Consider the following 15,544-nt stretch of genomic DNA (forward strand, 5'->3'; position numbering starts at 1 on the left):
GTAAAATAGTTCGGTGCATTAACAACAGAAAGTTTGGTCATTACCTGATGTTGTCTCACAAGACAACCTCGGCACGAAGAAAAGCGGTTAATAGCGTCCTCAGTAAGAAAAGTCTATAACTTCGATATTAATGAAAGGGATGCCTTTTTTGAGTGTTTAGACCCATTTTTCAGACTTAAAAATGAAAATGATGGTCCTAAACCTTTTATTTCAGTGCTAAATTGGCTTTTTGGCCGTCTAAAGTACTCTTGGCAGTATTCAAGGGCTAACGTGTGCACCAGACGTGAGACTGATTAACTCTCAGGTGCCTTTTTTTCCCCCAAAGCACTTCCAAGTTGAAGTTGCAATAGTTGAAAAAAGTTATGCCCCAAACACGTCTCTTCTTCCACCACGGCCTTTCTATTAACTCTCCCTTTTTGTCATGAAAAGCGAAAAATAAACCCCCTTTGCTGACGCGTGAGGTTTTTCCAGTTTGGTTGTAAGCCCTAGGCCGGTACGGGATGTGCTGCGCTGGCCTCGTGGCAGGGAGCCGTGCCTGGGTCGCTCCCTCGCCCGTTCCTGACCTGCGCTGGAGGAGACCCCAGCCCTTCTGTGTCCCTTCTCACCCTCAGAAAAATCTTCCGAGGCCCAAACTAGATTTTTCTTGCTACAATTTAGGACCGCTGCTTCTTGTTCTGTCCACCAGGAGCATCAAAAGCAGATGAACCCCTTCCTGTCAGCAGCCCTTCTGCATATCTATAGGTTATTACCACGTCTCTGCTCCCCGCTCTCCCTTCCATTCTTTAGCCCCAGCAGGCCACCAGCATCCCCAGCCCACCAGCATCACTGCCATGAATTTCATCCAGCGCTGAGACTCCTTCAGCGGCAGGTAACACTGCGCTGGCGTGACTGCAAAGGACCATTGGTGGAATGACAAGGGGGTTACTGTACCCGTGTCTCAGCCATATATGCCATTTCAAGCACATGTGACCGTAAATGCCCCTTTGGTTCACAGGAACGTGTAACAAGAATACCATTGCCACAGGTGCTGGGAATAAGCTCCACAAGCAACTGGGGAACTACCCAGACCTGTGTTACTTCTCACTCGAATGCGAGGACATCCCTCCAGCCTTTCCTTTATGGAAAACACAAGGGTTGGGCGGGAGGAAGATGTGCGTTCAGGGCAGCCCCCGACCAGACCAAAGCAAGCTACTGCATATGTTTTGGAGAGGGAATCACAGAATCATAGAATCATTTAGGTTGGAAAAGACCTTTAAGATCATCGAGTCTAACCGTAAACCTAACACCTCTGTGTCCACCAGAAGAAGCAGTTGGTGGCAAGTGGCATTAGAGATGCGGCTTCATTCTTTAGGGGAGGCCACCCCATGCTCTGAAGATGAACATGATGCAGATCCTGCGCGTACGAGCGTGGGGAGTGAGTCCAGAACGTGAAAACCTTACCTGAACCTTTTCATTTTGAGATGCGTGGCTTCAGAGCCAGCGAGCGCCCAGCCGTCACCCAGCGATCTCTGCAGGGTGCGAGGAGTCTGTCCTCTGCCTCCAGGCCCCGCAGCTCCGGGGTTGTTCCCAGGAATGGCAACCGCTGCCTGAACGCTCACGGCGGGCTTGGCTTCCTCGCCGCGCTGACGCTGGACTCGGCATCACTGCCACTCTCTGGGCTGGCTGGGAAAAGCAGAGCCCCGGCAGTGTACATCGCCTGGCTCTGGAGGGGGATGCAGCCCCTCGCCCCTGCCGTCACCCCTTGCCCCTGCCGTCACCCTTTGCCCCTGCCATCACCCCTCGCCCCTGCCGTCACCCCTCGCCTGCCGGGCTGCAGCGTGGGAGCGCTGAGCTTGGACCACGATGAGCCTCTTGCGTATGGGCTCGTCATAAACCCGCCGCACACCCACAGCCTGGGCAACACCCAAACACTTCCCCAGCTCCAGGGAGGAAGGCAACAATAATTCTGTTACTGTTCTTTAACGTGCAGGAAAAGGGAGCCCAAGCAAAAAAAGCAGCGGATGCTTGTGTGCGCGTCCTTCAGCCGGGCTGTAAGATGTCTGTCTGTCAGATGAGAAACTCTCCTCTGACCCCCACTGACCCGAGTGAGCTGGGACTTTCTGAAGCCACATTACGTATACAGACTTTCCCACCTAGTATTAGGAAAGTAGTTAGTAAGACTGCCCACTGGTAAGAAATTATAACGATTTTGATCTATTAATCAGCGTCTTTGGTGGTCTAAATAACAAGACTCTGATTTGTGCTTTAAATAGTTACACAGATGCTGGCTCCAGGCTGGCCTTTGGTAATGTTAACGGGCTGATGCTAGTGATGGTTTCAACATGGGGAATAAAGTCCTCTAAGAACCAATCTTTCTTCTGGACCTTAAATAAGAAGTAGTCTTGTCGATGTTGTGTGCCGTGGGAGAACGTAGCTGTGAGTATCTCCCACTAAGTGGCACGGGTGCACAGCCACGGGAGGGGTACGCCTCCGACTGCAAAGGTGGATGGACACAAACAGTTGCTGAACTTCTTTAAATTCTCTTTCAACCTGTTTCCTCCCAAAAATAAATCTCCAGCCACTGATAATAATAATAAAAAAAGTTCTATTTTGTTTTCAGTATTTTATAGATGAACTATTGCATTTAAAACAGACTGCTCAAGGACCACTGCATTTTGTACGAAACAACTGGTTTTTTGTTTTTTCTTGTTGTTGTTGTCATTATGCTTCTGTTTCCTTGTTCAGCTACAACTACCAGGAAGTGATTTTTGAGTTTAACAAATAGCCAAGCACTAAAACATTTAGAAATGATCTTCTGTTTATTTGATTTCTGTCACTTTGTAGATGACTCAAATCTGTATTTCCCCGTATCTCTCCGAGGATAATTGTAAGCAATGTATTTCCCTGATCTCGTGTTTATCCACGGATCATAATAATTTGATTTCAAAACGTCTTGGAAATTACACCTTTACTAAGGTTATCCACTGCCACTGGAGATCCAATTCCTTTGCACACCAAATAAAATTAGAGAGGCTGAGGAGAAATGATTAATTTGTGAGACCTTTGACTTTCTTCTGTGCAGTTTTAAGAAGCCCCTGGTTTGCCTACATACGTAATCCTGATGTTGTGAGTTTTCCATCGCGCTCTGACACCCTGGGACCACGGTGATTTACAAACTCAGGACCGGTGCAGCCGGGTATTTGCCTTTTCTCACAGCGCAGCACTTGCCGTGCCGCTATGATGGAGGGCCGGAGCAGCACCGGTGGTTTGGCAGAGAAACATAAGCAATGATTTTAAACCGTAAAGTTGAAGCATTCGTATGTTCTGTGAACTCAGGCTCAGCCCATTTTACTGTTATTCATTCCTTTAAATTTTTACTGGAGAGGCTGGAAGCAGCGATGCCGTCAGCAGCTGAAGAGGCTTGCGCAGCTCCTCTCTCCTCTCAGCCATGGAAAGCAGGGAGGAGAAGGCAGGAGAAACAAGCCCACAGGTTGCAAGCAAACAAGTTGCTTGCCCTGCCGGGGTGGCTCCCCCCAGGACCGCCCGAGCTGGGCTGGAGAAGGGAGCTGCGCTCGGGCATTTGCAGGGGAGGTGGGTGCTTGTTTCCTCTCGAATCATCACACGAAGCATGGTGACTCACTCCTGACTGCTAGAGGTTACCTGCGACCCAGTGTCAAAAGCTTAATTTTTAATGAGGAGCTTCTTCCGATGGCTTCTTCCACGGCCTGGCAGAAGCAGAGGGCAGGCCGGGAGAGCGTCTGGTGGGTGGTGGTGGTGGTGGTGTCCCGGGCAGTGGGACTCTTCCCCACCTTCTCAGCAGCAGCACCCACGGAGGTCAGCGCTGCGCTGGGCACCTGCTTCCCAAGACGCCTTTCTCCAGCAGCAGCAATGGTAACGGGCTCGTCTCCCTCGGCATGCGAGCAAATTCGTGTTATTTCTATTGAAGAGAGGAGAAGGGCCTCATTCGAGGGGGCGGCCGTGGGATATCTGAGCCTGCTGCCGCGGCCGATTCCCCTAGGGAAGCCTTCTCCGTTCCGTGCCACGCGTGTGGCCTGGGGAAGGTGAGGAGGTTGGCAGAGGCGCCGTGCCCAGCCCGGGCGTCGCTCCGGAATGCCACGCATCTCCTCGACGCCTCGTCCTCCGTCGCCTCTCCCCACCTCCGAAACCCCCGTGGGGAGCCAGAATTCACCCAAACCCCGGAGAGATGTTTCCCGGCAGCAGAGGAAGACCTGCGATGCCAGGCGCTGGTGAAAAACCTTGATGCGATAGGATGCTGAAAAGCCTTTTGGGTTTTTTTTTTTTGTTGTTGTTTTTTTGCCCCCCATGAGGACCGCAGCACTCCTCCGGCGGGGGGGGGGGGGGGGGGGCGGAGGGACTGACCCCCGGAGGCTGGCCAGGCCGGTTACCGGGTGCTCCCTCCCACTCCCCCCACCCCGGGGCGGCCCCATCGCGGCCCCCGCCCCGCGCTCCCCCCCCCCCGCCCGCTCCCCTCCCCGCGCCGGGCGGAGCCTGCCGCGGGGCCCCGCCGCGAACTGGAGTTTCACTCGGCGGCGAGCGCCGGTGCGGAGCGTGGGGCGGCCGGGCTCCGCCGCGCCCCGTGCCATGTAGGATGCTGCCGGCTCCCGCAGCCAAACGGCCGCCGCCCCCCCCCGCCTTGCTCTGGCCCCCCCCGCCGCCGCCGAACCCCCGGCTCCCCCCTGGGCCTGGGTGGTCCCGGCCGCCGCGGGGCTCGTCAGGGTCGGTGCTGGCGGCGGCGGCGGCGGTGCCGGGGCTCCCCCCCCGCCCCCGCCGCCGCCGCCGCTGCTGCTGCCGGCGCCGCCGCCCGCTCCCCCCCCGCTCCCGCCGCCCTGCTGCGGGCCGCCCCGGGCTGGCGCGTCCCCTGCGAGCCGCTCCTGCCGCTGCTCGCCGCCGCCGACCAGCACACCGCCGCGCTCCTCCACGGGCAGGTAAGGGCGGCTCGGACCGGGAGGGGCGGCTCGGCTCGGCGGGGGCAGAAGTTTCCCGTCGCCCTTCTCCGGGAGCTCATCGCCAGCCCCGGGGAGGGAGCCTCCGGCCGGCTGTGGGAGTGGGCGCGCCCGGGGCGGGGGGGGGGACAGGACACACGGGACACAAGTCCCCACGAAAGCGCGGGTGGTACCGTGGGCTCCCCCGCCGCCCCGGCTGTGGGCACCGGTACGGGGTTCCGCGGCTCCGGTCCCCGCTGCTGTACCGGGCGGCCGCCGGCAGAGGTGCGGCGGGTGGCGGAGCGCGGGGCTGCCAGCGGGTTTAGAAACCCGCAGTGGGTTTTTTTTTTCCCCGGGGAGGGTCTGCCGGTGCCGCCCGCCGGGCTCGTCGCCGTCGGCCGGTAAGCACCGGCTGCGGGATGCGCTCCCTGCGAAGGGAGACGAGCGCGGAGGGGATGATGCCCCGGCAGCGCCCGTGCAGCCCCGCGTCACCTCCCGTCTTCGGCTTTTTTTGAATATTCCTGAAGACTCCGAAGTTTGGAGTCACCTCGGCCGGAGCGATCTGTCTCGGCAGTGCTTTCCCCGATGAACGCTGCAATTATTAATTGCTGGCGTGAGGCTGCCTGAAACAGGGAAGCGTTTCGGCTGGAGTGCTTCTCCTCTTACAGCGGAGATATCGGAAGCTGCGCTCGTAGTTTTGCCTTGTCTTTGTATTTTTTTTACTGGATGGAAGTAAAAATAACGCAGAGATGTGAGCGCTGTAGTATCTGCTCGATTTCATGTGAAGATTTCCAGCCTTTTCGAGCACGAGCGTCTCTTGTGGTTTGGGAGCAGAGTGAGTGGGAGGGAGAAAATAGGTAGTGCTGGGTCTAATGAAACAGTAACATCAATTATTCCCCAGTGTGAGACCACTTAAATAAACTGCAGAGGTGGTTTTACTGTGGGAACCTATTTGCCAAATGAATTTAAGTTAAGAGAAAATACGTTTCCGCCGTTTCCTTTGGTTCTTGTTTGCCACGAGACGAATTTTAAAAACGCTCTCTAGTGATGTTTTTGTTTTGTGTGTGAGATCCTGTTCGAGCAGAGAAAAACCAAGCTTCCCTGGCGACTAGCAGCCGTTAGCCAAGTACTGTGTTTACTGGCAGGCTACTGATTTGTAGCTTTCTAAAGCAGTTTATAATGTCAGTGCCATGTGTCACTCACTGTATAATGCCTAAAGAAACACAAATGGTTGTTGGACCGAAGAGACATGTTTGAAATTTTCTGTACTCATCTTTTACGTAATCAGGAAATCATGAAAAGCATCGGTTTACTGAGGGTAAACTCCTTTTGTTAACTTTTCTTCCTGTTCTTTTCCCCGAAGTGGATATTTGGAGCTCATTCTCCAATCATAGGATTTTCACCTTCTTCAAGCGTGGAGTTTGTTCCTGTTTTTCCGCCTGTGTACACATCTACGGTTCTGCCTCATGCTGGGAAAAACTGGATCGATAAAAGGCTACCACACTGCAAAGTAAGTCTGATCTTGGTACGCTGAAGTATTTTTAAGGCTAAAGTGTATAAGCTGACAAATGTTATGGGTTTTGTGAATTGTGAAGGCGTGCGAAAGGTCAGTAGTTTGTCAGGCGAAACCCCGTGGGGGAGGAACGTTGTAGGGGACGGTTAATGGAGGAGGCTACTTCAGCAGTTACACATCTTCACTTTTCTGAAGTTTTAAAAAGACTCAAATATCGTTAATACTCATCTTTATCACGTTGAGTAGAATGTTTGAATTTTACTGTGGGACGTGATCATGAGAGTTTTCCATTTTCCCTTCCTGCTTGGTACTTCCACTGTTTCTCCCCAAAAGGGATGCCGCGGCACAGCGCTGGCAGCGGTGGCGTCACCGCGAGCGCTGCCACGTCCCCGGTGCCAAGGTGTCACTCGCGGTCCCCGGTTACCTACGTCTGTACATTTACCTAGCCGAATACCTAAGACGCGGCTTTGTGACTTTATCCCGTTTCCCTCCCTCACCCCCATCTCTCCAGCTGGGAAGGCGATGGCAGTCTCTGAGTTGCAGGTGGGCTTGCTGCGGAGTAGCTGTGTCTGGGACACAACTGCCTTCAGCTGTTCTTTTCTTTTTGTGATGCTGCATCAGCTGATCAGTCGTGTTAAAAGCCGGTTCATTTTTAAACGGTCAGCTAAACTCAGCCTACAGCACTGATGGAGCAGAAATCAGTCTATTTTGGCAAGTTTGTCCCCAACTTGAGGTACTACCTGTATTGTAGTATTGAGTTAAAGATACTTCATTCTCACTTTTATTTCTGAATTTTGTATCTCAAACCTTGACATTCTTTTATTTATTTATGTTGGACAGATATACTTGAATAATGCATTTGCTCTGGATTCAGCGTGGATACATCCTGAGGAATCAAGACTCTTCCAGGGAAATGAGAAACCTCTGTTAATGACAAATCAAGTAGCTATGGCTATAGCCAGGCCAGCTACTGCCTCCAGGCCTCTTCCCACAGTGGTGTTGGCACCTCAGCTGATACCAGGTCAGTAGGACATAAATAATTAAGTACTTACTTAAACTTTTTTTTTTTTAAAAAATGCATCTCCCAGAGATGCATAAGCTATTCTCTAAAGTAAGGGTTTCATTCCATTCAGCTGAAAATCTCTTGCTTGATCTGCACCTGGATGGCAAAGCGCATTTCATCCTCTAAATGACTTGCAAAGAAAGAAAAGACCACGTGTAATTATAGAAGATTGTAACAGATTATTCCATAACTGGTGGTTGATGTGTGGAATGAAAGGGCCAGCCACTCCCAGCGTACTTGGTTTATTTTCAAACACGAAATTGCCGACACAGTTCATGTATAATTCTCCTATTGGCTGCTGATCTTAAGAAGTTGGTGGGGTCTGTGTAGACAGCTATCAGTAGAGAAGAGCACTCGATCCATCATCTCATTAAGACTCAGTTATGCACAATGATATTTGTGAAATAAATTCCATTAATCTGCATAACTCAGGTATGTCACAGCTGTTAACAGAAGAGCTAAGCTTCATACTTGGAAAAGAACAGAAAATACATTGCAGTAGAGCTGAATCTCTTTATTTTGGTGCTACAGTAGTAATTTAAAATAGCAGTGGTTTCATAGAAAAGGTTAAGAAGTAAAATGCTACTGATGTTTAAACCCCTAACATACATTCTTAAATTCAGAATTAGGATATTCTTTATGGCTTGCTGTCAATTGTTTCTTTCTTAGATTGAAGGTAATGTCCGTTCGGTTGACAGCAGAGCCCCTCTTCCCTTGGCCTTGAACCTATAAAGTACTTCTTACTTTGCAACTGTATAGCGCACGGGAAGTTTTCTTGTGTTTTGCCAGTAATGCAGAGATTCAGTGAGAGTGTGCTGGAAGAGATCCTTACTGTTTGGGTTCATTTGCCAGACTGATTAATTAGCAGTGAATATTGTTCTGTATTGAAACATGTTGAACCACTCGAATCGGTTCCATATTTTGATGTTTTAGCAAGCCGTTGCAGTAAGCTGCCTTCTCCTGCTGCCAGAAACGCCCGATGCTCAACTGGCGTGCTGCTCGGCAGCGCTCGGAAATGAGACTGCCACGGGCGAAACCCCATTATATTGATGCATTCCTCCCGGGATGCCATGGGGAATAGCCGAGCTGTGCTCCCAGACAAGGAGGCACTGTTCGAAGCGTGTTTTTAAGGACAGGCGCGATGGTGAGGGAGGTGCTCTGTGCAGGGGAGAGACAGCCTGGCGTTTGTTTCTGTACGTTTAAAATATTTCAATATTTTAAACAGACATGTTTATCACATACAATATTTCAGACATGGAGAAAGAGCGTACCTGGCAGCGGGTTAGGGAAGTGTGCCTGGCAGAACAGGGGCATTCCCAGCCTGATGCCACGTCTGTGGTCTGTAAGTAGCACAGAGAAAAGATTTTCTTCCCCCTGGACAATATACGCACGCTCAAGCCTTGTTTTCACAGGAGGTCTTCAGGTGGATCCAACTTTTCCTCCGGCAGCATGCTCAGCGTTGGCTGCCACCGCTTCAGAACCCCCCCTGAGCTCCCGTTCGGGTGGGAGAGGTGCAGGGAGGAGCACGAAGACCCCCCCCAACCATCTTTCTAAATCTTCCCATCCCTCTTGAAATGTTCTTTCTGATTGATGCGATCAATGCTAATCCAATAACATCCCCGGCCGCGTGTGAACTCTAGAGCTTGTGCAGAGGAGCATGCATGGTGATGGCATTACTGCAGGATGGCAATATCGGTGCCCTACAGCCGTCATCAGAAGCTCCTTCTGGGAAGTGTTATGGTAGGACTTGAAGTATTTCCTATATAATCTTTACACTTGATATGAAGAGTAATAAAAATACTGAGAGCAAATTGCTTAGTTAAGTAGTTTAAACTGAGAAGTTAATAAGCTTTTTGCAGGCTATGTGGCTGCATTCATTTTGAAAGCCTGTCTCACGGCAGGTTTGCCTTCCACAGTTATCAGTAATGATATAATTGTTTTCTCAGTGTATCAGCAATGTTACAAAGATAAAGGAATGAGGCATTGGAGTTTGGCGAATGGTAATGCACATAATTTAACAGCTGCGAGCTCCAGCTACTAGAAGGTGTTATTTTCTGTAAGAAAAGGAAGCAGCTATTATTCTTGTGCATATTGCAAAACATGAATTTATGTACTTACCATTTTGTGTATCTAAAGCGAATAGTGACATTTTATTTTCCCACCTTGGAATGAGAGCTTGTTTTATGTCTACTGGATACTGCATTTTTTTGTGAGGAAGGCAGCGTCTCGATATTTTTGCAGAGAAAGGATTAATATTTTTGTCTCCTGCATTGTGCTCTCTGCCGTGCGGATGAAGTCAGGGCTGGTTTGGTCCCGAGTCGGATGCGCCCGTATGGCATCTGTGCGTTCGGCACATCCCTGTGCGGTCGGTGGCCGCTGGACGTGGGGTGAGGGAGCACGGGCAGGACCCCTTGGTGGCACCCATGAGATGAAAGCTGTAGGCCTCTGGCACGTGGTGTTCCGTGCTTTTACTATTTTTGATGCTATTTCAAATGTTTGAAGGTACGTTCTTGCAGTTTGGCATTCCTGGCTTTCGAGAGCATCGCCGACAGTGGTTCCTTGCAAAGGCTGTGTTCTTGTTGGTATGTTCGAGAAGGTTTTCCCAGGAAACCTTGGAGAACAAGCCTTTCATCCAGCCTCCTGTGAGGGAGGGAGCAGGAGATACAGATGGAAGTGTGGTGTCGTCCCTTCAAGAAGCGAAGTTCCCCAGAAGTGCTTCAGGAGCCGCCGGTGGGAGAGCACTGAGCAGAGCCTGGCAATGGCCGGGCGGCGAGGGGAGTGAGGGAAGCATCCCCATCGAGGTCAAAAATTCAGTGGTTTTGTCAAGTTGAGATGGTGGCTTTCAGCTTACGGCCCTTGAAATCCATGTTTGCCTTCTGCTTGCTGGAGGGTGACTATGGAATGCAAGGTTAGCGAGCCAATGTCTCCTGTAATTGGGTGCACAGTCCCGTATCGCACAGGCTCCGGCGTTCGCAGGGACGGAAAGCTTGCTGGCTCTCCAGGAAACCCCAGTGCGATGCTAAACCTAACAGTATGTGGGCGCTCCAGTAGAACCAGTAATATAATGGTCGTTACTGGGCTCCTTACTGAAGACCATGATACTCTGCAGCTCATTTCAGGGTGTCATGGTTTGAGCAGATCGTCTACATACAGACCCAGGAGTTCTGTAGGGAGACCCTCAGCCTGCGATGAGGAATTCCCATCCACACCCCAACCAAGTCCTGGCCACAACCCGTGCTGCAAGCGCATAGAAACGAAGGTTGCTTCCGTAAATCTTGCCCATGGCTTATTGAATAAATACCCTCAGGAGTTTGTAGGGGTTAAAGTTGTGGGCAGTTGCTCAGCAGCAATTTGGAGGCTTGCATGACCTTGAAAATAGAGTGTGTGTAGCGCAGGGGCTTCAGCTAGGTTGTTGGGTAAATGGAGCCTGGGTGCTGCCTTCTGCACTTCTACTCAGAGCAAAGGAAAATCTAACATTTGAACATCTGTTTCCATTTTAAAACATTTGTCAGTCCTCAAATGGATTTTTTTTTTTTTTAATGCACATTTCAACATAAATTGCATTTTCTTACTGATCTTGAGTGTTGCACTGGCCCTGGTACTATGGGTGTCTTCAGCAATAGCTGCTAAGGTGTATGCAGAAGAATGCATTGTGGCAAACACATTGCGTTCTCGGAGGTCTCCTTCAGGGAGCCTTGTCAGAGCCGTGAGTACTGGGAGGAGACGCTGAAGAGGTGAAAGCCTTTTAATGGTTTTCATCTTTAACAAAATGCTCAGAGGATTATTTTCATTTGTAACAGAGGCAGTCTAACCTGGAATGAAGACTTTCAGTGTTTTTCAGTGTTGGTTTCCTTGAAGGAAAATAGTCGACTTAAATCAGATATTTTATTTTCCTTTTTTTTTTTTTTTTTTTTGGTGGAATGATTTTTCAATAGAAAATATTTTCTGCTAAGTCAAAGCTCCATTGCTGCCTCTACATTTCCACAGTGTCTCTTTGCTCAATAGCAATCTTTTTGCCCTTTCATCCCTTGGTGCTGGAATCAGAAATGCCAGAATGAAGAGTTCATGTATATTCTTTCACCAAATCGCTTTGGCATTACTGATCATATGTAGATTAAAATTTTGATCCTTCCTGTTAGTGTCCTTTTCTTTCTTTTAATCCCACGAACTTTTGCAGAACTGAGCCAATATTTTTCGTAGCAAGTGTCAGAATTTATATGCATATACACATACATGTACAGATACAGTTTTCCAGGTAATTTCAGTTTAAATTTCAGACGTTACAAATCTATGAAGAAATGTGGTTGCTTTGTGTTAAATTTGGGTTCCATTTTCTTATGTTTTTAACAGTTTTGAAATACATGACACACTGACCTTCTGTATTTCCTAAACACAAGCTTTATATTTGAAGCACATGTGTATATATAAGTAGTCAGGTTTTGGGCCTCTCAAATTGGATTCTTTTATATTTAATGTGCATGTGCTAGGGCTCCCTGTTTGTAAAACAAGAATAGCACTGCAGGAACCTGAATATCCCTGAAATGCCATGAAGACCCTCTTTATTTGTAGAGCATTCAGGCACTGCAGAGGCGAGCACTTTATTAAGTCTCTGGGGATGCTTGACTTTAATCACAGCCTTTACAAAGTTTTTGTTTTGCTTATTAAGTTTGTGCTTTTTTGGTGCTTTTTCTGTTATCTACCCAAATCAAGTGCAAACTTTAGTCCAGTTAAGATTTTCTTCTTTTTCACTTAAATTACAGAAATAAAACTACACGTAATGTGTTTATGGGAAGGGCTTGTAGTTCTGACCCTTTCATAATATTGTCCTACATGGCCCCAAGACCTCATTATAAAGAAATCCAGATCTTTCGGTGATTTGCAGAGGCTGTTCTTGTTTGTGAGGAGCCAGGTATTTTTATGTACTGCATATGAGCAAAAAAGTGAGCTGTTAGTGGTGCTGTTGCTGGCAGACTTGTGCAATAGCTGGAGTTTACAAACGGAAAAGGCAATAAGCTTTTTTTCCTCCCTTTGGGGTACAGAAGATAGGGTTATCAATATGTTTTCCTTTGCATTGGGAGAAATATGCTGTTTAAGTCAATCCGTTGCTTCATTTCATTGATTGATAAATGCTGCTTCACTTGCTGAGCAGCTGACATTTCAGACCACGTGCAATTTAGGTAGCGGGGCCGGCAGGTTCTCAGTCATCTGCCTGCTGCGAGTGCCAGCGCTGGCGCTATAAATGTATGTGCTATAGGTCTTCCAAGTATTGGTGCTTGCTAAGAAGACAGAGTTCCTTGCAAGAGGCATTGGAAGCTCCCATTAAAATTGTGACTGATGCCAAGCCCTGATGTGTGCGGAGGGCATTGCATGGGGGGGGGGGGGCATTGCATGCAGGCGGCATTGCATGCAGGCAGGAACAGGAGTGAAATTCCGGGTGGCTCTTGGGCACCGGCGGGAGAGCACCCGAACCGCGGTGCAGCCGCACCACGCAGGGGTGGGCTCGCCCTGGCGAGCGGGCGGGCTGGGGAGTTTATAAATTGCTGTTCAGTGAAGTTTGGATTGCGTAAGAAATGACAGGAGGGGATTAACCAAGAAACCTCCATGTCTCCACCTTCAAAGCTGGAGCCTGTCATTTCAAGGATGCACTTTGCTGAGGGAGAATGCGGTATTTTTGTCCTGATTCGGAGTGCCGTCCTGACCCTGGCCAGTGCTGGCCCCGTGAGCCTTCCCGAATGCCCGGCGTCAGTGATATCCTGCATTAGATACTCCGACAGCGTGGCGTTATGTAGGGGTGGGCTCAGTTTAAATAACGCTTTCCATTTCCTCCTCCTTTTGTAAGTGTCTACGTGAGTTTTTCTGCTGGAGCCAAGTCTCTGGTCATTGATCTCCGGCGGAGGCTCGCCAGCTTCCCACCAGCAGCGCTGCCCAGCCTGGCAAAGTGGCTGGCAGTCCGGCTGTCAGGCCGCAGGGCACCGCAGAGCCCACCGAAAGAGATGCTGAAAAAATAAGGTTTCATTGTTTCTGAAAAGGAAGCTTATTTTTACTGGTAGTTTGTGCGTTTCTTTTTTAGAGATACATTTATTCTGTGGAAAGTACCCAACTGGAATGGCATCTCAGTCTGCCGAAGAGTATTGGTCCTATTGACTTCATGGCGCCAGAAAATAGCTTTTAAATGGTAGAGAGCCGAGTGGAGCAAGCAAGGAGAATAGCTAGTGCTTGATCCCAAGGGCTTGTAGTAGACAGCCTTCTAATCCTATTGATCAATAAAACAATAATAAAAGTAACTTATCTTCCCAGCTGCTGTCCATTTATGGGGAATTATCTAATAACAAAAAAAAAAATCAAATCCTAATATTCACAAAATATCTACAGATATGAAGTTTGCCCTGACCCACTAAACTTGGACCTCCCCCTATTTTTGATACCTCTTTCCACTTGGCATCTTGCATCTGATCCTCTACCAGCGTGAGGGACAATTTGTTGAGAAAGTTGAGAACTCAACCTTTAAGTTCAGGGAGCGTGTGCCCCTACTCGGCTGCTCCGAGGGAGCCGGCGGCAGCCCCCTCGAGAGAGGAAAATCCAAATCCAACCAGCATCTCCTTGGATGGGCTGAAGCCAGTATATTTATGTGTATCTATATGTAGTATAAGTATTTATATTATTAAAATACTCATGTCTTCAAACTTAACATTTTTATAATCAGTAGCCTTTTATCCTAGCTATCATTTATATATATAAAAGTGATCATTTTTATCAGCTCTGCAAATGACCCGACAGGTAGGGTTTTCAGAAATGCCGGATTTGTAACTGACGGCTGAAATACTTTTGAGAAAGTGTTTTTCCCTCGGCGTCCTGCTGTACCCGGGCCCAGGCCGGTCGGCAGCTCTGCCCGGGTCCCTGCCCCTCCGTCTGGGAGGAGCGGGGCTACTGCAGAAAAGGCTCGTTTTCTTCTGTAAATTGTCAGGTTTTGCCATGTTGTTGTTTGCTTTTGTTGTGGTTTTTTTTTTTCCCCTTGTGTTTTGATGGATTAGCTGGCCACGGTGGCTTCTCTGACACCACCGCTGCTGGCCAAGAGAAGGTGGTGAGAGCAGGAGGTCCCTCTGCGGAGGCTGGTGGCCGCGGCGCGGTGCCTCCCCGCAGCAGCGGGGCTGGGAGGGCGAGGGAGGGTCGGGGCAGAAACCACCGATCTCCATGCAGCTTTTGTGATGGTATTCCCCCTTTTAATGGTTCGTCTTCCAGGAGGGAGGATCAAGCAACGACAGTCATTTTAGCCTATTTCAACTACCTTCTTTTTTTTTTCCCCCTCTCCATCAAAAGACAGTCGTTGTCAGTTTTAATTCTGATAACAGTCTAATAAAGAACTGTCATCTAAAAGACTTTAGTTTACAGACTCTACAGATGAAGGGAAAGGGAATAAGGGATAATAAACAATAATTCACGTTTCAATTTTGTTTCTTTCTTTCAGAGCTGTTTTTTTCATACATCTTTGGAAGCAACGTTAAGTATTTTATGACAGCTGTTGCCTTAGAGCTAAACTGGCCACGGTGCCGGGATGGCATCCTCACCAGGCTGGCTTATGATCTCTGTCTCCCCGGGCTGGTGCGTACTGGGGGATGGAGGTGCGATGGAGCTGCCACGTCAGCTCTTCATTATCGCTCCCTCCTCTTGACCCGTCTGGCAGCAATAGCTGATCAGGGAATTTACTCTGTGACAAGCGTACCCCTTGTCGAAATGTGTTGACTTCAGGCTGGTGCGCTGTGCTCCAGCCCCACACCACGCACAGGTCCCACGCCAGCGGGCTGGACCCGAGGAGTCGGCTGGCTGTGGCTGTGTTATCCCGCCAGCCCTCCGTTCCAGGCAGAATCTTCAGCTGAGATTCAGCAAACGTTTCTGAAATGGCTTTGTAATCAAAAATGATGGACTTTTGCACTTTTTTTTTAAATAGCAGCTGGGGCTGTGCAGTGCTTGGATGCAGCAGGCTCGGTTACAGAGGGGGTGGGCAGCAGTGTGGGTGTCCGAAGAGCAGCGCTGTGCCTGGGGCCAGGG

General features: G+C 49.4%; 1 protein-coding gene across 1 annotated transcript in view; it reads left to right on the forward strand.

Moving 5' to 3' along the window:
• The first annotated feature begins 4,588 nt into the window (after positions 1-4,588).
• Positions 4,589-15,544, forward strand: part of TCERG1L (transcription elongation regulator 1 like) — a 98,899-nt gene continuing 87,943 nt past the window's right edge. Inside the window, 5 exon segments of the mRNA XM_050899042.1 lie at positions 4,589-4,651; positions 4,654-4,803; positions 4,806-4,925; positions 6,286-6,432; positions 7,276-7,456. Of these exon segments, the coding sequence (XP_050754999.1) occupies positions 4,589-4,651; positions 4,654-4,803; positions 4,806-4,925; positions 6,286-6,432; positions 7,276-7,456 (661 nt within the window).

The sequence above is a fragment of the Gymnogyps californianus genome, chromosome 6 (genome assembly GCF_018139145.2).
Source record: "Gymnogyps californianus isolate 813 chromosome 6, ASM1813914v2, whole genome shotgun sequence".
NCBI lineage: Eukaryota > Metazoa > Chordata > Aves > Accipitriformes > Cathartidae > Gymnogyps > Gymnogyps californianus.